The sequence below is a fragment of the Zalophus californianus genome, chromosome 12 (genome assembly GCF_009762305.2).
Source record: "Zalophus californianus isolate mZalCal1 chromosome 12, mZalCal1.pri.v2, whole genome shotgun sequence".
Taxonomy (NCBI): domain Eukaryota; kingdom Metazoa; phylum Chordata; class Mammalia; order Carnivora; family Otariidae; genus Zalophus; species Zalophus californianus.
Genome location: NC_045606.1, coordinates 11,447,112 through 11,471,281, shown reverse-complemented (window position 1 = coordinate 11,471,281; position 24,170 = coordinate 11,447,112). Strand labels below are relative to the sequence as shown.

At 48.2% G+C, this 24,170-nt stretch overlaps 1 protein-coding gene across 3 annotated transcripts in view; it reads right to left on the bottom strand.

The window, feature by feature from the left end:
- Window positions 1-231: 231 nt before the first annotated feature.
- Window positions 232-24,170, bottom strand: part of GLI3 (GLI family zinc finger 3) — a 265,047-nt gene continuing 241,108 nt past the window's right edge. For 2 of the 3 annotated variants that reach the window (XM_027574614.2, XM_027574616.2), the window contains 5 exons: window positions 14,602-14,751; window positions 13,318-13,482; window positions 8,359-8,649; window positions 3,590-3,920; window positions 232-2,712 (listed from right to left, as the gene is read on the bottom strand). In XM_027574614.2, the coding sequence (XP_027430415.1) occupies window positions 368-2,712; window positions 3,590-3,920; window positions 8,359-8,649; window positions 13,318-13,482; window positions 14,602-14,751 (3,282 nt within the window). In that variant the 3' untranslated portion in view covers window positions 232-367. The remainder of the gene's footprint in view (window positions 2,713-3,589; window positions 3,921-8,358; window positions 8,650-13,317; window positions 13,483-14,601; window positions 14,752-24,170) is intronic. The other variant, XM_027574615.2, reaches the window with a different exon arrangement.

Genomic DNA, 24,170 nt, shown 5'->3' with positions numbered 1-24,170 from the left:
CATGCACATCACACATTTACACTGGTTTACTAAAAAGGCGGGGGGGTGGGCTTACAGTTAAAAAAAAAAAAAAAAAGGAAACAAAGAGGATGATTCGAGTGTAACAATACTGATTCAAAACTGAAATGGAAGACAGTTTCTCCCTAGAATACTTTAGGGTTGTTCAGAGTCCTTTTCCATAAAAGGAATATACTTGAAACACATCCCAGTCAGGTGAGATGAGATTGCTAAAATACATACAGAACTAAAAACAAAACAACAACAACAACAACAACAACTAAACAACAAACCAGCCAAAAACCGAGTCCATTTAATCTTTTATAAACTCCTAAAGTTTCACGCTGGTTGGCAGCCTTTCTCCTAACGCCTACTGCATCACTGCAAGGAATTTGCTTTCTTCCGCGAGGGAGGTCAGCAAAGAGCTCATGTCCCCGATGGCCATGTTGGTGGTGCTCACCGACAGCGCGGGCAGTGGGAGGGACGCGCGTGGCGTCGTGAGGCGGGAGGAGCTGTGGGAAAGGTTCTGAATGATACTGGGGCTCAGGGCTCCTGACATCAGGCTGGCGTGGTCCCCATCGTCTATGATAGCATCAAAGTCAATCTGCACCCCTTCCAGGTCATGGCTGTCGAGGCTGTCAACCGTGCTCGTCACCTGGTTAGCACCTGGGGAGAGTAATTCAGAGTTTTCGGCGCTGGCCCCCGGTAGCAGGCAGTTGGCTTCTGAAATGGAGAATGAACCAGTTTTCATGTCTTGCTGCTGACTGAAGCCAACGGTTTGGTCATAGAACTGACCAGAGTAACTCTGCGCATTCGAACAGAGTGGATGGGGCTGCCCGTGCATCTCCATCTTGACGCCATTCACCCTGCAGGTCGGACTGGTGTCACTGAGCTGTCCCTGCTGCAGAGCGAGGCTGCCCCTCAGCACAGCCTGGCGCCTGATGCCCCCGTAGCCGGCACACGCCTGGTAGCCCCTGGAAGCTGCCAAGCTGGACGGCTGGCTGCCGAGGCAGGGGGGCCCTGGCAGGCCGCTCTCCGGCCCTTGATAGATATTGATGTGTGAGGTAGCGCTAACCTGCCCTAGCATCTGCTGGCCGGCGCGGCCTGCCCCTTGGTGGTCACTAAGCAGCTGAGGGGCCGGGTACCCCTGGCCCACCAGGTCTTGGGGCGCCATGCCATTCACGGCACCGCCCGCTGACTCGTTGGGTGCCACCGACAGGCCAAAATCTGGCTGGCTCCCGTTGGCCAGCACCGTGGCGCTTTTCAGCTTTGCTGCTTGAATCCCGGCACCACAGGCCCCGTCGAGCAGGCCGGGGGCCCCGGGCTGCCTGCTGAGGCAGTTTCCATATGGCTGGGCCTTGTAGGGCTGTTCATGGAAGGCGTTCCCATTGGTGCCAGGCCCACTGCCTCCACTGCCGTGGCTCACCAAGTGCTCTGGGCTGCCGTAGGAGCTGCCGGGCTCGGCGAGGGCCGGATACCCCCCGGCAGGGCTGGCCCCGCTCCTCAAGGGATGCTGTGGGTGGACGCCCATGTTGCTGTAGAAGCCGAAGGCTCGGGCCTGCTGCGCTGCAGCCCGATGGCCACATTTCAGCTTGGAAGAGCACAGGTCGGCGCTGCCGGAGCTGACCTCATTCCACTGAATGGGCAGGTCGGATTTGCTGGCTTCCGGGCAAGGCTGCTCGAGCGGCCGGTACTGCTGGCTGGCGTGGCCGGCGTGGCCGTCTGGCAGCCCGGGGGGGTCAAAGTCTCCATGCCCACTCCCCAGGCCGGGCCCATGGGGCATTTTGCCATCATCGGAGACGGCGCTTTGGAAGGGCTGCTCATACCCTGCTTGGGTCTGGGCATTTAAATACTGCACCACATCATCGGGCAAGAAATCCTCCTCGTTCAGGTTCAGCTCGGTGTCCATGGTCAGAGACTCCAGGGTGACGTTCTCGGTAATGCTCGGAGGACAGGGAGACGCAGGGAAGTGGCGGGGCTGGCCGCCCTCAGGCCGCGTGTAGTTCTGAAGCACTAAGTTGCGCTTTTCCAGGGAGGGAGGCAGCACCGGAGGGCTGAAGCTCTGCAGGCTGCTGAAGCGCTGCACCCGTGGCAGGGAGAGGCTCTCGGACACTGTCCTCACCGGGTCGCTGGCCCTCCTCACGCCGTTACCCAGCCCATCGGCGGGCAGCAGAGGGCGGCGGCCGTGACTGTGGGCGCCCCCGTCGCTACACCTCCGCGGAGGGTGCACTGGGGGCAGGGCCCCCGCGGGCTCCCTGCCGTCCCCAAGCAGGGCCATCCTGGTCTTCAGGCTCATCCTCTCCATGTTAGGCAGCGGGGTGGGGGGCGGCCCACCCGTGGCCGCCGCGTACTTGGCTTTCAGGCGGTACTGCTGCGCCGGCGTGAGGCTGAGCAGGCTGGGCAGCCCATCTCCCTGGCTGGCCTCGCTGGACCTGCGTGAGGCGTCGGTGGAGATGGGGTCGTAGGAGTCGGCCACGCTCACGTTCTGGGGCCGGCCCTCGGCCTGGGACGCCTCGCTGGATCTCCGGCTGGAGAAGCAGGGGGAGATGCCTGAGGAGCGGCGGCTGCTCAGGTAGGCAGAGCTGATGGTGCTGGTGTTGCTGTCCCTCCGGTTGAGCATGTTCAACATGGTGATGTCCACGCCGGAAAGGTCGCTTCTGTTTGGGAGAAGAGTCACGGGCCCGCCCAAGCTGCAGCTGGTACTGGGCTGCGTTCCTGCAGAGAAAAGGGTGGGAGACGTGCAGTCATTTCGGGAGGACTGGAAACAGGTCAGGGTGCAGGATGGGGTGAAGCCAGTTTCGGGTTCCCTGGGCCCGGAAGCATCTGCCACAGCCCCCTACCTCTGCCGTGCAGCCCCAAAGGGCCCAGGGAACCGTGAAGGAGTAGGTGCAGCTGCGTTGCCAAGAATCTTTATTTATGAGTTCGCGGGAAAGTTTGCAGACCCCTGGCTTAAACAGAACAGTAAACGCAGCCTGGATCACTTCAGCTCCTTCACAGGTGCAGGGCACAGTGCTCGGGGGCCAGGCAAGTCCAAGGCCAAAGGCATTCGGGGAGTGTCCTAACTACTCAGGGCTTCCTCTGACATCCTGTGAAGGTGGAGCACGCCTGGGTTGGGGGTGGGGAGCTTCACCCTTAGGAATACGCTCCAGGCAGTGAGTGTCATCTCAGAAGCAAAACCTGACGTAGGGCTGCCAACATGCAAGGCTGCCTGGCCTTCCTTGACCTGGGAACACGTCAGTCAACGTGGCTGCTGAGCTCCTGGGTGCAGACGGGAAACCGGATGGCAGTGCTAACCCCAGATGTCTCTGCTGGAGGGAGTTCCTCAGCCTGGCCCAATAGTTATGATCTCACCGTGAGAACATGAGTCACGCACAGAGTGAGCATACTGGGCGCTACCTTCTGTGTTGGCAGTATCCCCTTACCACCTGCTTTTTTAAAATATGGACTCTCCCAGAAAGGCAACACTGATGTGTGTGGTGATGGCAGAATTTCAGGACCGGGTCGGGGGGACACACAAGCACACACCGAGCGGCTTGGGTGCACAGACCGAATAGAAAGCCCGGAGCCAACGTGAGGTGGGGCAGGGACTTACCGTTTCCCATGAGGGGTGACACTGCAGGGGCTTTGGGGGGTAGGACGGGGTTCAGTCGTGGAAGCATTCCATTCACTTGTTTGAGCCTTTCTAGTTTTACGTGCTCCATCCATTTGGTCCCTGCCGGGTTCCTCCTGGCTTGCAAGGCCAGGGTGGTGGTGGCCGTGGAAATGGTCGAGTCCATGACTGGGGTTTCATCGATGGCGCCGAGGTCCCCCACACTACCTCCGTCGGTCAGAGGAAGCTCGAGCCCACTGCTGGAATAGTTGCTGATGGGGGACTGTTGGTTGCTGCATGAAGACTGACCACCAGGGCTTGGCTGAGATGTCTGCTGGGGTCAAGGGCAAAGGCAAGAGACGTCACCGGGAAGGAGAAAGGCAGGGGAGCTCATGCAGACGCTCAACCTGCAGGGGGCTCCGGGGGTGGCGTGAGGAGAACCGTGTGCCGGGGAATGAAGGCGGCCTCTCTCAGCGGCAGCAGCTGAGGGGGTGCCAGGCGGATGTGCGGGGGGGTGGGAGGGGACAATGGCAGCGGGGCGTGCTGAAGAGGGCGGTGGTGACCGGCACGACATCAGCCACGGAACTCTGCCCCAGGTGCCAACTCTGCCAAACAGGCTTCCTTGGCTCCAGTCCCACTTGCACGACTTGACTTGATTCTTTGGGCAAAATACTCAGTCACTCTAGTCCTGTTTCCTTATCTACCAAATGGGGACGACTTAATCAGTCTTCGGGATTGTGGCGGGAATTAAGTGTCAGGCTCAGAGAACACACGAAATACATAACGACCTGGGAAACGGTTCCTAATTGGCTCTGTGGGCATTCGCGGCTCATCTGACCCCAGGGGGCTTTGGTCCACAGGTTCGTCCTGCTTGGCTACAGCGTCCGTGGGAGATGGGCACTTGAGGCACACATGACCTCCTCTCCCGTGAGACCCTCTCTGAGCTGCTCAGGGCTGGTTCCCCAAGCTCTGTGCAACCTCCCCCCTTCTGTCTACACCTGCCTGCTCTGTAGAACCCCAACCAGGCTGTTCACAGAGGCAGCCGTAAGAGGCAAAACTTCAATCCCTTGGCTTCCGCCGTACCCAGAGGGGAAGAAAGGCTGCAGGTTACAGCCATCCGATTCTGGGGAATAATCTTACGGTTTCCCCTAAGTGCCCTGGCGTTTCTCTGGGAGAACAGGGCAATGTTTCCCTCACCCCAACTGTGGACTGTATCAGCCAGTTCTGCAACTAGATAGAAACTTGATCCAGGGCACTGGCGCTCCATCAGGGAAAGGAACCCCCCCGCCCTGGGACTCCGGGAGATGGGGAGTGGAGAGCTGGTGATCCTCAGGTCTGGGGGGGCGGGGAACACCAGGTAAAATGGCCCTCAGTGACTGTTCTGCACAACCTAGAACCGCTCTAAAATTGCACTGGTGAATTCAATTGGCTGAGAAACAGTATAACCCCTTTTGTGTGGATAAGGAAAGCAACTTCAGTGACTGCCCAAAATAACAAAGTCACAAAGTCAATGCTAAGACTAGCCTAGACTCCCAGCCCGGTACCACAGAGCCCTCTCCAGCACTACTGTAACAACTGGAACCTGACAGCAGCCCCAAGAGCCGGTTCTCCAGGGAGAGAGAACCACAGGCACTCAGGTACGGACTCCCACTGCTGTCGCAGATGGGGTGCACAGCACTGTTGGGAAGGGCTTTTAGGCACAGGGCTTCTCCGTAGAACCCATCACACTCGTTCTGCAACCACACTACATACAGCCAAGCAGATGAACACTTTCTAAGAGAGTGTCATGTGATACAGAGTCTGCCCTGGGCAACCAAGCAGAGCCAAATGAGATACACAAATCTGATGGTGAGTTCAGGAAGCCTCGCTCACATTTCGCTTCAGCAGAATCCTGGAGGGCCAGGCCACCTGCTCCTTCCCAAGGTACTTGGAGCATGCAGGGCTTTGGAGGTCTTTGACTCTTGGACTGTCAGCTCAGAGGGTGTGCAGCTGAATCCGTGTGCGCGCGTGTGTGTGCGTGCACACGCATGGCAGACTCACGCCTCCACAAGTCACGGAAGGAGGCACAAAGGCATTTACGACCAGAGAGCTACTCAGAGGAGTCAGACATTTCCATACAGATTAAACTGCGAACAACAAATGTATCCAGATCGTCCTCAAAGAGGGTGGTACTGGTCTGGCCTCAGAATGAATTTACATGTGTCAATTTGATAATGAAATAGTCTTTGAGAACATCTGCTTGGTTGGCCGGCTGTGATTTGTTATGAAAACCTAGACAAATAGAACAATGAATTTCACCATCTAACTCCACATTTCCACATGCTGAATGGTCAAAACACATTGCTTCTATGTTTGAAATGTAGCTGAGTAATGTTCTCTACCAAAGATATCACAAAGCACAAGAACTAAAGAAAAATCAAATGCACAGAAGTTAAATGTGAAAACAAACAAAAAGAGCAGAGAAGCCAAAATTCCCTCACCTTATTACCCACTGTCCTTAGGAAGTGAGAACAAGACATTTAGGAGCATTACACAGAAGAGATGTGGAATTAATAAGAAAAAAGAAGAAAGAATTTAATTCATAGCACAATGATCAAAGACACGTTTTTAAAGAAAGAATATTAGACATGTAAATTTTATATGCATTAGTAAATGTCTACGAAGCGATCTATTTATATTTACATGTGTATGGACATATACAGGCAAAATAATCCCCTGTGGGAAATTTGATTAATTTATTAGCCTTACCTATAAATATGGAGCCTTGTCTCAATCTCTATGATCCCTCCCAGCCTATGTTTCTGTGATTTCATTACTTTATAAAATAGTTCACATCTTGGGGCATCTCAGATGTCACTGAGCCAAATAACTATACGTTCTTATTTCTACCAATTTTCTTTTTAAATAATGGGTATTTGGAGAGGAGATGACAAGTTTTCTTGAGCTAGGGATATACATTCAAGGTACAAGAGGCTCTGGGTCCTTAGGACGTCCGAAGAACATAAATCATTGTCTTTTGATGACATAATCTAGGAGACTACAAATTCATTTTCCTTGTTTCATTAAACATTTGAGGATAAACTGTTGAATGTTCTGCACGTTGTACAGGTGGACTTTATTTTAGAAAATGGGTATGTGGTCCCCCAAAAAAGTATGTACAACACTGCTTATGAACTGATTAATTTTACCGTATGGTGATGGGTCATAATACATACATCAACTTTTGACTAAGGTGCTTTTTATTTATTTATTTTTTATTTTTTGACTAAAATGCTTTATATTTATTTTTCTTTCTTTCTTTTGACTAAGGAGCTTTTTAAAAGCAAAATATAGCTACCCACTGGGAAGTCCTGATAAATCTGGATAGCTTATTTGTATTATTTTTGGCTACACTTAACGCCATCTAAAACTCTTAAACTCAGTAAGTCATTAAAATTCAACTGATGATTAAATTCCACTCAGTCAACTCTGGAATTGTCCATGTGCATTATTTCCTATCCATAGGTACTGCTGGGTGGTGACATCACTCAGGAACTCCTAGGATGTCCATCCAATTGCTGGACTTTTCTAATTTTAAGAAGAAACTTCCTGAAACTAAGTATAGCTATGTCTGGCTGACCACTCCCGTGCAGCTGGAAATCCAAGCACACGATTTCTATCTGGTGTGTTTCCTCCATATACAGAGTGCCAGACGAGACCCCAACACACTCGCGGAGCTGATTCCGTTACGTACGCTGCCAAATACAAATGTACCGAAGCTCTTCCGATAGCTACTCTTTTCATTATTCTTGTTGCCTTTCTTACAGTTTTAGACGTTTTAGTATGGCGCATCCTTAACAACAACAACAAAATCACCAAGGGAATTTTGCAAGAAGCTGCAATAGTAGCATAATCCATATATCAGTCTGGTGACTGATATGTCCCCAAACCAGAATGATATCTCCTGATGGCAGCTTTCTATCATCCCCTGCTCTTTACCTCGGTTCAGGCACCACTGCACAAACGGTCTCCAGTCTACCAAGCCCATCCTGAGCCTGGCAAAGGGGGTTGGCTTTTCTAAAGATCAGCTGTGCCAGGTCATTCGCCATCACCGGTAAAATATAAGCTCTTTGTCCTCCTCACTCCTTTTTACTCCTGCACATGGTCCTGGGGCCCCACGGCTCCTGTTGCAATGCCCTGCTCCCCAGGCCCTGCGCCTTCCCCCCGAGTGCCAAACTTGAGGGCCACCCACTCTGCCGCCCCCGTCACATCCTCAAGTGCGCTGGTGGTTTGTTCCCCTCTCGAATGCTCTCACACACACTCCTGGGAAAGACCCATCACACTGAGTTGTGAGTAATTTGCTTTTTGGTGGTCTGTCTAGCCCATGGGACTGTAGACGCCTAAAGAATAGGGACTGTGGCTTTTTTATCTCAGGGTCACCAGGGCAAAGCACAAAGCAAAATACTAATTTACAGAAAGACGGAATGGCTGATTTTCTACATTACAGGTCTACTGAAAATGTAGACGGTCGTGCCTTTCTACCTGCCACGATGTGGTATGGTTCCAGACTGATTTTAAAAACCAGTTAGCAAACCCCGACGTTCTTTTCTGAGTTATTCTATGCCGATGAACCTTAAGTAAGGAATCCGGGTGTCTGAGCTCCTGACCCCTTCAATCAGAGAGCCCAACGCAGTGAGGACCCAGGCGGTCTAGTTCCTCCTCAAGCCCTCGCTGACTTTCTAAAATGACCTAGGTTGGCTTGGGGACAAGCAGAAAGAAAGTGAATGACATACCATGGGCTTCTCTGCCTTGACTGCTTTCACCTGAAGGCATTCTTCCCGCTTTGAGGTAGTGTTGCTGAGGTCCTTCTGCTCCCCAAGGGCTCCCTGAGTCTGCCGGCCGGGCGACCGGGACTGTGAATGGCTGCCGGAATCACGGGGTGGGGGGGGCCGAGGATGAATGTCCCCTCGCTGCTTCTTGGTGACATGAGCCTCTGGGCCATGCACTGTCTTCACGTGCTTCCGGAGGGAACTCGGGTCTGTGTAGCGCTTCGTGCAGCCTGGGATTTTGCACACATATGGTTTCTGCCAAAAGCCACAAGAACAAAATAAGAGATTGTTATCAAAGCGCTAATGCCCCAGCCCAACAATCTCATGGACGCACACCATAACTTTCTTTCAAAGCACTTCCACAAAGCTGGGAAGTATTAAGATACCTCTGGGTACTAAGGGTTTAATAAAGGCCATTTGAACACTGCTCAGGGGCCAGTGAATCTAGCTTTAATAGACTATTATTTTAGACAATGCTCAAGGAGAGCTACAAATGTGCAAATCACCTGTATGTGCTTGGCAACATTTATCCTATGAGTAGGAAGAAGGATCCTGGTGTCGGGGTAGCTTCTCAATAGGTATTTGAAGACGGTGATGGGGAAAACGATGATGATGATGATGGTGACAACTACAGAAGGCTCAGACCCCCATCACCTCATCAGAAGAATGCTATATGCCTTTGGGAGAATTTGTGTGAAGAAATTTCTTAGGGACTCCTGGTTCTCCGCTCAAAACTCACTACACCCGTTGTTGAAAATGTGCACGTAGGCATAGTAAAAAAAATTGCCTATAGCCTCTTCCGTGTTAGATATGACTAAAACATGTCCATTTGGGTCGCATTACAACTGTGTGGGATGTTCGGGGCTCAGAATATCCAGAACTTTTCTGATCCTCATAGCTGTAAAGCCCTGTTTGACCATCTATGAATGCTCACTCACAAACTGAGAAGGGCTGATGGATGGCATCCTGGAAATGAGGATTCCTGTCTGGCTCTGCTCCTGAGTACTAAGGCCTGTTAATTATTTATTCCATGTTCCATGTGGGCCAGTGACTAAACCTACAAATGCAGTCATTAAAAACTCTATGGATGCTTATAGCTACATTATTTACTCAAATCACAGAATCGTTGGAATTTACTCATGACCAACATCAAAACTGCGATTTTGTTTACCTGGCTTGAAATATAATATATTCATGAATCCTTATAAGAATATATATCTACGTAGACCAGAAGATGAACTATTAGGTAAGCGATAGTCATAAAAAGCATGATTAGTATAATGTACCCATTATATTAAAAAAAGATGTCCTGTCTTATAGAATGTATGTGTCTAAAAGATGCTTTTTCACTAAAAGCCCAAGAACAGACTGAGTGCTACATAAAATGATGAAATGCCCTAATGTAGTGAAGACTCCGAAAATTATCCCGAGAGACTTCACCTCCAAATTTGAGATTCTTTTGGGGAGAATTGATTCCCATTAACTATGAATTACTTCTATTCAGGGGCTGGTGTGATTTGCAGCACATATATAATGAAACGAGCACACCGACTTCTATGCATTAGGGACAGAAGAATGGCTCCAGCAATGAGTGCTATTACCTTACAGCGTCCTGACATCGGCCCAACGCCTGCTCGCAGCACTGCCGTGACAGACTGTTCTATCAGCAGGCACGCCAGGATGCATGGAGCAGGTGTCGGGGGGCAGGGGGGCAGAGGGCACGGGGAGAGAGCCAGGCTGGCATTACACGCCTGAGGAGCTACTCTTCCCATAAGTATATGCATGTGTATACCCTGGGTTAGCTTGGAAAGGGGGACACAGCTGGAGGTGGAAAGTCTTTGCTTGCGATCAATGACTGAGATGAAATATAACTGTACGTGGGGATCATAAATGTTGTCAGTCTCACTGAGTTCCCTGTGTCTCCTCTCCTAGACATTCAACTTTTGCCACGGTTGTTTCCTTTTAGACTCACGCAACTGAAGGGTACTTTGTGAAAGTAATTCCTGTGTTTTTTTACTTGACTTTGTAGCATTTATCCAACTAAATTTTTCAATAAACGTTTAATGGTCCTCACTATAGGCAAGACTCATGTACTGCAGGATTTAATGTCCAGGGTTATAAAATGTGCAGGAAAAATAAGAGAGCATGTAATTATCACCAGGCCCAAGTATGAATGCCACAGAAGGATGTGGACGGAGGACAATCACTTTTTAGTTGGGATGATTGTGGGGAGCATCAGTTACTACGCTTTTATACCTGGGTATAACGCCCAGCTTGTGGGGTCTAAGGGTGAAATAAGACAATATATGAAATGCTCATCACGATGTGTTTGTGGCATAGAGTAATTACTCAGTGAACCGAACTTTATTAGGAGGAGGCTCTGTAGCTGGGTCCTGAAAGTAGACCAAAATTCTGAGGGATAAAAATGAAGGTAAGAGGATGTGAAAGGAAAGCCACAGTCCAGAGGCAGGACCGCTTAACGCATGCGGGTGTGGCTGTCTAGTTCCACTCACAGCCACACAGGTCAGAGGTCAAGCCTGGAAGGGCACCCTTGGGCCGGGTGCCAGCAGGTACAAGCCGAGAGAATCTAAACTTTCCCTCTAGGAAAGAGGAAGCCACTGGAATGTTCTGGAAAGAGAGATACAACTGAGTCAGAGCTCAAGGATACTTGCCTAGTGTGGCTTTGGGGGGACATGAGCTGTGTGGTCTAGAGTTGGGATCCCTGGCAGAGGCCACTGCCATGGCGCCAATGAGTGAGGCAGCCTAAGGGTGCAGGAGGAAGGCCAGACTGGCTTCCCGAGCGGGAACGACGCCCCTCCTGTTCAAGTCCATGGTAGTCTGTTCCTCACCCACAACAACAAATCTTGCGCCACCTAACTAGCTATCGATATTTGTTTAGGGAATGAATGAAAGTACAAATAAGAGAGAGCAAATAAACGAAAGAAGATACCTAGATTTATCTAGGACCGGCTCATGACACAAATCTAGATTCTTAATTTTGGTGGATGTGAAGCCGTCCATCATTTATACGGAGGGCCAAAGCCTTGCGTGGTCAAGGTGGTTAACTTATTTTAGATACACTGCTCAACCCTGGTGAAAGATATGATTGAACAGGATAACTTTTAATCTCATAATGGATAAATGCTCATATGGCGCTGCACTCTTGACCTCACAGAACTGGACAAGCTCAACTCTAATGCATTTGAGCAAAGCAAACAGCTATGCACATAATTTAAGTCCTTAAGAAAGATAAAAAGCTGAGTAAGTATGTGTGTATATGTTCACTGCTAATCCTAACACACCCACTGCCCCAATTTCTCCACAATAACAGGAGGGAAACTTGTCCTAAAAATCCATAGGAATGAATACCTTCTAAATTTCTGGAGTGCAGTTAAATATATCAGTTTAATTCTAACTTAATCGAATGCCCTAAAATATTTTAAATTGAGATATAATCCACATACCATAAAGAGAACCCTTTTAAGTTGCACAATTCAGTGGCATTTAGTACATCCACAATCTTGTGCAACTATCACCATTTATCAGTCAAATTCCAGAATATTTCCAACATCCTCCAAAGAAATCCTGTATCTATTAGCAGTCACCCCCTATTCCCTTCCCTCAGCCTCTGGCAACCACTGATCTGCTTTCCATCTCTACGGATTCGCCTAGACTCCCTAAAACTTTGCACAAAACAAGGACAGCAGATTACATAGCAACCACATGTAGTAAAAGCATTTTTGACATAAAAAAAATGGAGATGTGGCAACTCCCCTAAAGCCTCCTCCAACAGCTGATTAATAATAAGAGACTCCAAATGACGTAAGTCTCCTTATTCTGCCATGACCCTTTCAAAAAGGGTCTGTACGTGTGAACCTGCATGTATGAGCTGAAGAGTGACTGTGTTTTTAAGAAAAGTGTGGCTCATCCCATTAGAGATGTGCTTGCTCTGTCCCGTAAGCTTAAGGGACACTTGGAGAGTACCTTATAGCCAATGGTCCCTGAGCTATTGAGCCAGGTCAAGTGCTCCTTCTCTCACACTGTCAAACAAACTGATGACCTCCTTAGTGGGGCAGAACTATGTCTCATGTTAACAAATTCTGGCTAAATATCCCATTTCTATGCAAAAGGCAGGGAGCCTTTTTGTTAATCTCTGGATTCATTCAAAAGAAGGCTTCACAGAGGAGCCAGAACTTTGAGCTAGACCTTCTTCAAAGAGAAGTCGGAGGCCTTCGGACATGCATTAAAACCCGGGCAAAATAATTTGAAATCACTTTCATTCTTAAGGCTGCTCTGAAATTCTCGGGGGATGACTATGGACAAACCACAACATAACAGGAACCACCCACCAACCTTGAAACTTTATCCAATATGCGATCTTAAATGACTGACTAGAAACCATTCTGGATTTCTGAGAATAGCTCAAGAGCTTTTGGAATTTAGAATGCCTGGATGTCATGTTTGGCCACGGCTGGTTGCCCTGAAAAGGACTTTTTTGGCTAGAATGCATTTGAAGATACCACCTGGAGAAAGCAGGGAAAAGTGGCCATCTATCCGTGCTGCTTACAGGGTCGTCCTCTGCAGGAACTCATGCTATTCCAGGCAGAGCAAGTGGGTGGAATGCCAAAGTTAAACGCTCCTACTGTTTGACCAGTAGGTGGCAGTTCTGAACAAGGTGAAACTTGCTTGCCAGGGGTTTGAAGTTCCCTCTGGGTCTGCATTACTCACCAAACCAGGCCCCTTTGCAGCCAGCCCCATGGTGGAGGAGCTCTAGGCCTTCACCTGCAGCCTCAGCACCCAGTCCTGCTGGGCCAAGAGGAAATGAAACGGAATGGTCCTTGTCTCCAAGTGCATTGTCCGTGAGGGCTCTTTGTTTCCACCCTGAGCTCGGGGCCCAAACAGTGTCTTGTGGGGGAGCCTCACCTCATTGGAATGCGTCCTGTTTTGGTGCTTGGCGCGATCGGAGGCATTTGAGAAAGCCTTGTTGCAACCTTCATGCTCACAGACGTACGGTTTCTCTCCAGTGTGAGATCTCAAGTGCGTTTTCAAGTTTTCTAGTCTCGAGTAGGCCTTTGTGCAACCTTCAAACTGAGGACAACAGGTAAAATGCATTACCCCACACAATAACGGCTTATGCCTAACACTCCCTCAAAATTGATGAAAGACTGACGTTTCGAGGGTCAGCAGCTTTTCAAAACTGAGGAACAAAAGTCTACTAAACTCTGCATTTATTGGGATTCAGATGGGGCTCAGTGCAGTTCAAGAGACAGCACTTTCAGGGCTCCTAAAAAGTCCTGGAGGTTTTTTTGTTTCTCTTTTTCTTTTTTTAAATAGACCACTCAATGTGGACAATGGGTTTCATTATCTGCTCATTGATCTCCTCAAGTTCCCACTGATTTTAGATTCAGCACAAAGTTCACTAATATGGCTTTGTGTCCATACAAAGGCATGGAATTTGATCGTGTTTGTAAAGGGCCTTTAAGATGTAAAGCACAGGGCTGAGCAGTGCCCAGTGCGCCTGGCGGCACCTCAGTGAAAGGAGGCTTAGTCCCAGCCCTCTTGTGGGTCTACACAGGACCATGGGGATGGACTAGGAAGGCAAAGGAAAACTCTGAAGTCACGTGGGTTCTGTTTTTAAAAGTGAGCTTAAGGGTTTCAAGTCAAAGCCGGCACCTCCCTCTGCCCTCCGGGCCTTCTCGCGTGATGGGCATTAGTGCCGGGGCAGGATGCTGGCCACACGCTCATTCCCAGTGCCCAGCAGGGCATCCCAGCTGCCGCCCGCCTGCCTGCCAGTCTGCTGTCCAATGTGGGAGCTGCGTGCCACCGGAGGCTGTTGATATTTACATTTTTAAAAAAATGAAATTACAAAAATCAGTTCCTTGGTTGCTCCGGGCAGGTGTCCAAAGCACCCAAGGGGCACACGTGGCCTCCAGCTACCTTGTCAGACAGGGCAGGTCAGAGCGCTTCTGCTGTCCCCCAAAGTGTGGTTGTCAGGGCTCCTTCTCCACTCTGGCCTCCCCCCAATCCCAGAACACCCTCTCAGAGCTCCGGGCATTCATCACAGGCCCCAGTTCCTCCCACCGCCTGGCCGGGTCCATCCGCACAGGGTGCAGACACCGCCCCCCCACCGCGGGAGAACCCGAACCCCAGGCTGACACGCGCCCCTGCCAGGTGGCCCCACGCCCACAGCTCATGCCGCACACTCACAGTGCATTTGTGAGGCTTTTCCCCCGTGTGCCTCCTCATGTGCACCACCAGCATGTACTGGGCTTTGAAGGGCTTCTGCTCTCTCGAGCAATCCAACCACCGGCACACGAATTCCTTCTTCTCGCCGTGAATATGGTCGTTATTTATATGCTGGGATGGGGAAAAAGAAAGGGAAAGTGCGTGGGAATGCAGGACTCATTTCTGAAGGTGACAGAAGGGAGGGCAAGAAGTGCCCCAACCCTCAGCCCTAAGGAATATAGGGTAACTTTATATACAGATGATCTTTTTTTTTTTTTTTTGAATGTTTCTTAAGTAAATTTGCCCTTAGTAACCGTGCACGTATATTTCCTAACCAGCAGGAGTGGTGCTATTTGGAGGAGGCCTGGTGGCCCAGAAAAGGTACCTCACAGGGCCTCTGAAGACGGGAGCTGTGAAATGGGGTGAGCCCATGCGTCCTTGCTGGGCCTCCACCTTTTTCACCTGCCGAGTGGGGGTCAAGGTCAACAGAGCACAAGGGAACCCCCCAGCTCCCACTCGCTCTGGGCCTCGGGTTAGCGCTGCGGCTGAGATCTCAGGAAGGGAACACACACATGTGCACGCACACACGTCATTCTGTGACAGGAACACCAAAAACCGAAGCGCTTTCTCAAACTATACTTTAGTTCCAATTAGTGGGATTTTTTTCTTTGATGAATCACAGACAAATAAACCAAATACTGAAGAGAACCAGGAGACCAAAGAAATGCTGTCGTCTCTGGATCATAGCCTTCTTGATGTACAAAAACACAGGGATGGCTCACCTAGGCTCCAAGGTTCCTTTCCAGCTCTACAGAACTCTCTTAACTTCATTTGTAAAACAAAGATGAATTTCCCTGAATGCCTCATTAATTCAGTTTTAGAACCATTTTTTATATAGCTCCTTGGGGTCATACCTCAAGGGTCCTACAACGGGAAGACACAAAGAACCCTACAGAAACACCCAAGGAAGAGAAGGTTCTCACCTTGGATCAAATTTAAGTCAGTTTAAGTAAGATGATTATGTGATTTAAATGTCCATTTAATTACTGAGGAAATCAATGTCTTGGGTGGATCCTGTTGGTTTTATTCTCTGGTTACCCCACATTCTGTTTGCCTTAATGTAAAGCTCTTGCAAGCATTTTCTCAACGTATGAAAAACACACCACAAATGAATCTGTTCAATGAGAGAAAGCCCCCTTTGGATTCCATGCACTGCGTGGTCATGACAGAACATTTAATTACTCTCTTGCTTAGGCTCTGACTCCTGAGTGAGTGGTCTCTGGGGGCCCCATGGGTAAGATTCCACCCTCAGCTGGCCTTGCCCGGTTCCTCTAGGAGGGGGCCTGCTGAGGCAGGAAAAAGTGACGTGTGTTCTGCTTCCTGGACTTGAACACTGGGTGAGGGCAGAGAAAGGCAGCTGCTATGAACTCCCCGCTCCTCAAGCAGCTCCTGCCGATCACATGAATCCATCCCATAAAAACTGCTCTTGGTTCACTTTTCCCCAAGCTATTGGAAATAAGCTCCTTGGATTGATGTACATGAAAGAACAAAGAGAAAGGATGGGGAGGAGGAAGGAGAGGGAGGCAAGGGGAGCTGGAAAATGGAGTTAGAACTCAGGCTGAGTCTACTCCTAGAAAACAGGACCCACAACTTCTAGCTTCATAGTCTCAGCAACTGGCTGGGGGTCCCTGGCACCTGGCAGGTCCTCAGTAAGTATCTGCTGAATTGATTGGATTCATGTGGCAAACTTCCACTGGACAAAAGAGATTGAACTTGATGCTTCTGCTTAACTTAGCTTCATTTCACCTAGTGTCCATACAATATGATTTTAATGTAATGTGTTTGATTACTTTAAGATGATACACTATCAAGAAGTCAAAAGGATCTGAATGATATCCAAACACGAACCTTACCTTGCTGGGTCGAATAAGGGAACACTGGGTGAGTGTACTCTTTTTGTTCTGCACACATACTTCCTGAACAGAACTGAGTGCTTGTTATCCAAGATCCCCAGGTCTCCAAGAGGAGATGGTGGGATTATCAGAGTATGAGCTAGAATATCTAGAGTTTTCTGAGGGGATGTTGCACTGAGCCGAGTCTCAAGTTTTCTAGAAACACTTTTTCTCATCAATTAATAAATACTTACTGTACATTATGTGATTGCAACACCCTATTCATCTGTCCTACATTTACTCGTGCATACTGAGGTCCACTCCATACCAAGCCCCATGCTGGGGAACCAGATGGGCATGCTTCCTGCCCTAAGGAAATGATAGTCTACCAGAGCCAAGCAGATAATGCCTTAAATTACTATACAATTATAGTTGTGATCAGTGTTGTGAAAGGAAGTAAGAGGGTTTTCTAAAAATAATTAATAGGGGGTCTCAAATCCGTGTGATGCACTGAAGAGGAGGGTTAGCTTCTCTCAGCATTTACGGTAGGGCCCGAGTGATGCGTGGAGACCTGCCAGGTGTGCCGATAAGAGAGGGTATGGGGAGAAAGGGTCACCATCACAGAAAAGCAAGACCAATGGGACAGAACCCGGTGCCCTTGAGGAACAGGGTGAGGACCACATGTGGTAGGTAAAGAACATGCATGGCAGGAGAGGATTGGTCTAGCAGACCCAGGAGGCATCCAGCATGGCCACGGCCTGGTGCGCTAAGAAGGCATGAGTTTCCATTGGCTGGGTGGATGCCACCAACACCCCACCAGTCCCCTCAGGTGCACGCCTGGCCAGAATAGTGATGGAAGGCTCCGAAGCAGAGGTTGAAATTGACTGGCTGGCCAAGTCCTAGAAGCTGGCTACCGAGGTGTGGAGGGACCCACCACTAAGCTGGAGGAGGGAGTGGACAAGAAGCTGACAAGAGAGCAATAACTAAAAGATCCCATTTCCTATTTATACCTCACCAACTCTCATTGACTTTGGCCTCTGGGACAATGTCTGAAAATTCCAGGGCTGGGAATCGCATGCCGATCAGCCAGTCGATCTGCACATGGGAAGGAACACGGAAGAATCTTCGCTAGGCAGTAGGAGCAACCTCACTTTCAGGAAGGTTAGCATCTGGGGGGTCTTCCCTCTCGGCCCCCATACAGGAGACCTGAGTAATGTCTAATAGGCTTTTGTAATTTTCTGAAACTGCTCTTGAGTGCACACTTGGATTGAGACCACAAGTTATTTTCCTTGAAATGAGATTCTTCCACCTCGGCTGGCGGGGACGGGGTCCAAGTGCTGAGCACAGGATGTAATCAATTACTCTAAAGAAATACGAAGACATCCTTCTGCCTACTTGGGTAATTCAAATGCATTTTAGGCTGAATGCATTTCCTGACTCTAGATTTCAAGTGAAAAAAATAATTCTAAGAAATAAATTTTACATGTCCATGTGTCCTAAATATTTACTTTTCTTTCACAAGCTGCTTTGACCTCTGCAGCGAGGCAGACCCTAAACTACCGTGGAAAGAACGCGGGGTAGGCACTGGAAGATGACTCCTAGACCAACTTCTGATGAGCTCTGTATCTCTGGACAGGTCAGTTCTCCTACTTGAACCTTAATTTTCTCATCTGTTAAATCTAGGTGATGAACTAGATCAGGTGTCGGCAAACTTTTTCTGTAAAAAGCCAGACAGGAACTACTTTAGGCTTTGCTGGCCAAAAGGTCATAGGTACTCAAACTCTGCCACTGTTTTAGGTGAACAGCCATAGACAATGTGTAAATGAATGGGTGCAGCTGTTTATCTTTGACTTTATCTTTGATGCTGAACATTTCATGTGTCAAAAAACAGTCTTAAAATTTTTTATTTCAACATTTAAAACTGAAAAGAACCATTTCTTCGCTCATGGGCTGTGCAAAAGCAAGCAGGGGGTCAGAGCTGGACTGTGGGCCATCAGTTTGCTCATCCCTGACTAAGTGATTTCAGTTTCCTTCTTAGGCTAGCAGAGCCCATGACGTTCTTGGTCAGGCTTGTCAAGCCTGAGGAAGTAAAATCAGAGGGAGGGAGGTGTCAGTGCTAGGGAAAAGACAAAATCCACAGGAAGGAAAAAAAGTCAGGATCCTAGGCTAAACAAGGGGAGGGAGGGAGGCCAGACAGACTCCTCCTGCTCTGTGCTCCTAGGACCCGGATCTTGCTCACCCAAATCCCCAGGTAGCTAAGAAGACTACACGCAGCAAATTCTTAGCATTCCACCGACAGAAGGCTCCCGCATGAAGCTGGCCTGAAATTCAATGGGCATGTGTTTATTTGTGGTTTCATTGAACATTTGACTTCCTAGCAATGAAAACGTTAATCAAATATATAAATAATTTAATTGGAGGGAAAATAATGCATGATTAAAGTCCAAACTAATCCAACACAAAGACATGCAATTTGCCAGTGGCGCAAGTTCCAGAAAGAGATAGATGGCGTAAATTACAGTGTCATGTGCCAACTCGCTCAGCAGGGCTGCTCGGAACTCTCCCCATCAGGACAACCAGGACTGCACTGTCCCCCCCGCAAAAGGCCGAGCCACCCCCCCCCCCCCCCCCCCGCCGGCCCCATGCACAACTTCTGCACAATTCCATCTTCCAAGCAGGACTGGAAGCATCTGCCTCGGGAAACTGATGGCTGTTGGAACAAGTAAGATCTCTCAGGTGCCCACAGCAAACCAACAAAGTTGCTGTGTCCCCAGCGGGACATGTCTTCAGCCAGGTGAGCTGAGACCCCGCATTCCCATCCCTTCTGCTCCCCACGGCGCCCCGGGGACTCAGGAGGAGGGAGAAGCCTCTCTGTTGGCCTGGCCTGGCCATCCAGGCAGCCTGGGAGGCTTCAGTGCTATGGGCAGAAAGGCCTGGAGGGAAATGGGGGAGAGGCAGCTTTTCTGTCATGGACAGCAAAATGGAAGCTACAGTGGCCTTCGCTAAGCTAATCAGACTCATTCTTCTTGCATTGTTATTTTGCTCTCAGGAAAGAACAGGTAGGGGTGCCTGGGTGGCTCAGATGGTTAAGCGTCTGCCTTCGGCTCAGGTCATGATCCCGGGGTCCTGGGATCGAGTCCCGCATCGGGCTCCCTGCTCCTTGGGAGCCTGCTTCTCCCTCTGCTTCTCTCTCTCTCCCCCTGTCTCTCATGAATAAATAAATAAAATCTTAAAAAAAAAAAAAAAAAGAACAGGTAGTTCTTCCTCAGTCTAACTGCGAACCCTTCGGATGAAGCACACGTGTGTGCGGTCTATCAGCCCCGATTGTTGGTGGCCCTCCAAATAAAGCTGCTGGTCAAGCAGTTTGGGAACCTGGGAAGCACCCTTCTGCTTGCTCTCTGTCTCCCTCGGCTTTGGCCAGATGCCCCGCCGATTCCCAGCCGGAAAGCACAAGTTTTCATGATGGGTAAGCACCCTCCATTGAGGTAACTTCCTCAAAGGAGAAGCAACGGTAGGGCTTGAGGGGAGTGTGGAAGCTTCGTAGGTACATCTCCATGCAAACTCAGCTCGAGGGGAGCGTGGAAGCTTCGCAGGTATAGCCCTGTGCAAATGCAGCTCGAGGGAAGTGTAGAAGCTTCGCACACACATCCCATTGCAAACTCCGCTCGAGGGGAGCGAGGAAGCTTCGCACACACATCCCCATGCAAACTCAGCTCAAGGGCAGCACACTGATCAGTAGACAAACGCCCTGCTGATCAAAGTCATGCACTCCTAAAGCCAGACAACTCCTTCCCATGCAGAAGGTGAATTCCTCCCGCTGTTGTAATGACCAGGGAAGGCAGGACATGTAAAACTTTAGACTCAGCCCTCGCCATGATCTTCTTATGTCTCCACACAAACACCCATGTGCATTTGTACACACAAACACATACATGTCCACACACACGTACACAGTGCTACTGCTTTGACAGAAAAGAAAATAAAGACTGGGAGAGTAATGTATTTTGTATATGAACGCTCGAGACATCGGGATCTGCATTATGGGTGTGAAGCCTACGGATGCTCGCTGGACCCTCAGTTTTATTTCTGACTCATCCCTTTGCTACATTTCTCTGTATCTTAACCCACGAACACGCCCCTATTTGATGCCATTATTTTATTTTCTTATTTATTTTATTTTATTTTTTTAAAAATTTTATTTATTTATTTGACAGAGAGAGACAGTGAGAAAGGGAACACAAGCAGGGGGAATGGGAGAGGGAGAAGCAGGCTTCCTGCAAAGCAGGGAGCCCGATGCGGGGCTCGATCCCAGGACCCTGGGATCATGACCTGAGCCGAAGGCAGACGCTTAACGACTGAGCCACCCAGGCGCCCCTGCCATTATTTTATTTTAAAATTGAAGGAAATAAAACCGAAAACTTGCCTTCCCAGAAACTAGAAATGCTTGATGCTTTTTAAATCTTTTCACACTGCTATCAGCTGAGCTCAGAAACCAGGCTCAAGTCAGTGAATATGTTTCATAGAATTCAATAGTTTGTAACTTTTAAGGATGTGCTGAGAGTGTATGTTAAGAAAGCCTCCTATTAGGGTATTATGCTGAGTGAAATAAGTCAATCAGAGAAAGACATGTATCATATGACCTCACGATATGAGGAATTCTTAATCTCAGGAAACAAACTGAGGGTTGCTGGAGCGGTGGGGGTCAGGAGGGATGGGGTGGCTGGGTGATGGACACTGGGGAGGGTATGTGCTATGGTGAGCGCTGTGAATTGTGCAAGACTGTTGAATCACAGATCTGTACCTCTGAAGCAAATAATACATTATATGTTAAAAAAGAAAAAAGAAGAAGACAGCAGGAGGGGAAGAATGAAGGGGGGGAAATCGGAGGGGGAGATGAACCATGAAAGACTATGGACTCTGAAAAACAAACTGAGGGTTCTAGAGGGGAGTGGGGTGGGAAGATGGGTTAGCCTGGTGATGGGTATTAAAGAGGGCACGTTCTGCATGGAGCACTGGGTGTTCTGCACAAACAATGAATCATGGAACACTACCTCAAAAACTAATGATGTACTGTATGGTGATTAACATAACATAAAAAAATGAAAAAAAAAAAAAAACAGAAGGCCTCCTACTTTAGCAGAGGATGGGCTATAGCAAGTAAACAATTTTAAATAAGCTCAACTTTCAATTGGTTTCCTGACTTTATATTATCAATTTATTATAGTTGATTCTTGGACAACACAGGAATAGGGGTGCTGAAACCCTGAACACCCAAAAATCTGCATCCAAGTTTTCACTCCTCAAAAATTTAACTACTATTGGCCTACTGTTGACCAGAAGCCTTACTGATAATATTAACAGTCAATTAACACACATATTGTATGTTATGTGTATTATACACTGTATTCTTTCAATAGAGTAAGCTGGAAAAAGAAAATGCTATTAAGAAAATCATAAGGAAGAGAAAACACATTTATAGGGTTGTACTGTATTTATCAAAAAAAATCCACAAGTGGACCCATGCAGTTCAAACCCACGTTCAAGAGTCACCTGCACTATCTCTTAGTAGTCCAGAGATATTTCTGTAAAAGACAAAGAGGAAAAATAATTTATAAGGGATTAAAGCTTCATGTACATTAAAACTGATTTGAGAGAGAAACTGACATCGTTTGCCTGTAAGAAACTATACAAGAATCCTTAGAAACTTTCTGTCTGAAAGGAGGCATATGCCTTCTTTTATTTATTTATTTATTTGAGAGAGAATGAGAGAGAGAGAAAGAGCATGAGAGGGGGGAGGGTCAGAGGGAGAAGCGGGCTCCCCGCTGATGCGGGACTCGATCCCAGGACTCCAGGATCATGAGCCGAAGACAGTCGCTCAACCAACTGAGCCACCCAGGCGCCTGGCATGTGCCTTCCTGTTGCAGGTATTTGATTCATGTGCCATATCTGAAAAGTTGTACAAGTTTCGTGACACAGATTCTGTTAGGGACACACTATGGATTCCTAACATCTTCACTAGGCAGAAGTAGGAAAAAGCAGCAACCACAGACGATCAGGGCTGAAACAGGTCTTTTATCTCTATATGTACTTTAATTTTAGATACATAAAATAATTTAAAGGGTTTTGTTGGCACCATCAATCATGCTAATAATGTTTACAATGTGACGCTTGCTGTGGGAGGGATCTCCCCGAAGACCCCCCAACACAACTGCTTGAATCCGCACTGGTTTATAAAATATCCAGGCACCTTTCAGTTTTCTGATACAACTAAAAAATTATACAGAAAAATATCAAAAGGACTCAAGACTTTGGGTACAAAACACCATTCTCTTTATAAAAATAAAATATTTGCTTCTTTCTGGTCTGTGAATATTAAGAATTAGGCAGAGATGAAAAGCAAAAATTTGCTTCCTAATTAAGAAGGAATAAATAAATGGAGTCTCTCTGACGGGTAATCAAACCTGGTGTCTAGGTACAAATCAATAACAAAACTACTTTCTTTTCCATGTGTAAGAAAAGACAAAGTTCTCTGAGAAGGTAAATGTCTGAACAGAGGGCTTCACAATGTTGGATTTAGAGAATGGACGGTAACGCAGCCCCCCCCTCCCCACCCCCGCCCCATAGGCTGGACACACAGCTCCACTACAGTGGAGGCTCATCACACTCCCAACACGCACCACCACGTGGGTGAGCTAAGTGAAGGACGGCAGCCACCAAAGGGCACAGACTGTGTGATTCCATTTATACAAAGGCCCAGAATAGGCAAGTCTATATAGAAAGGAGGTAAGACTAGTGGTTCCCTGTGGCTAAGGAGATATTGGGAGGTAGGATTTCTTTTGGGGGTAATGGAAATGTTGTAAATTTGGTTGAAGGGATGGCTGCACAACTCTTGCGTATACACTGAGCTGTAGACTTTAAACGGGTGAATCACATGGTATATGAATTCGGGTTTCCGTAGTGCACTGGTTATCATGTTCGCCTCACACATGGTGTATGAATTATATGTCAATAAAGATGTTAACCCCTCATCGCTCTGCCCAAAAAAGAGAGAACCATGAAAATGTCCATTTGACCTTTGAACAACATGGGTTTGAACTGCGTGGGTCCACCTATATGCAGATGTTTTACAGTACATTATTATAAATGTATTCTCTTTCCCTTATGACTTTCTAGCTTATTTTTTCTAGCTTATTTTAGAATAAGTAAGAATACAGTAAATAATACATATACAACACACGTCCTAATCAACTATTTACATTATTGGTAAGAATTCCAGTCAACAGTAGGTTATTAGTAGTTTAGTTTTGGGAGAGTCAAAAGTTATACACAGATTTCCCACTGCATGGAAAGGTCAATGCTCCAACCCCCCGTGTTGTTCAAGGGTTGACATATTTGGTGAGGGACTCTGGTGACAGAGGGGACAGTGCGGGGAGAAAGAAAAAGTGGGTGAAGAACAGGGAATAGCCAGGTTGGATGTGACTTTGCCCTGCATCCATACCTCAGACAGAGGTCAGCCCTAGCAAATGGTTTCTCATGGAAGGACAAGGGGGCGCCTTAATCACAACTTCTACTATAGAACACACACACACACACACACACACACACACACACACACACACGATCCACAGACAGAGTTAAAGCAGAACATACTTCTATGAC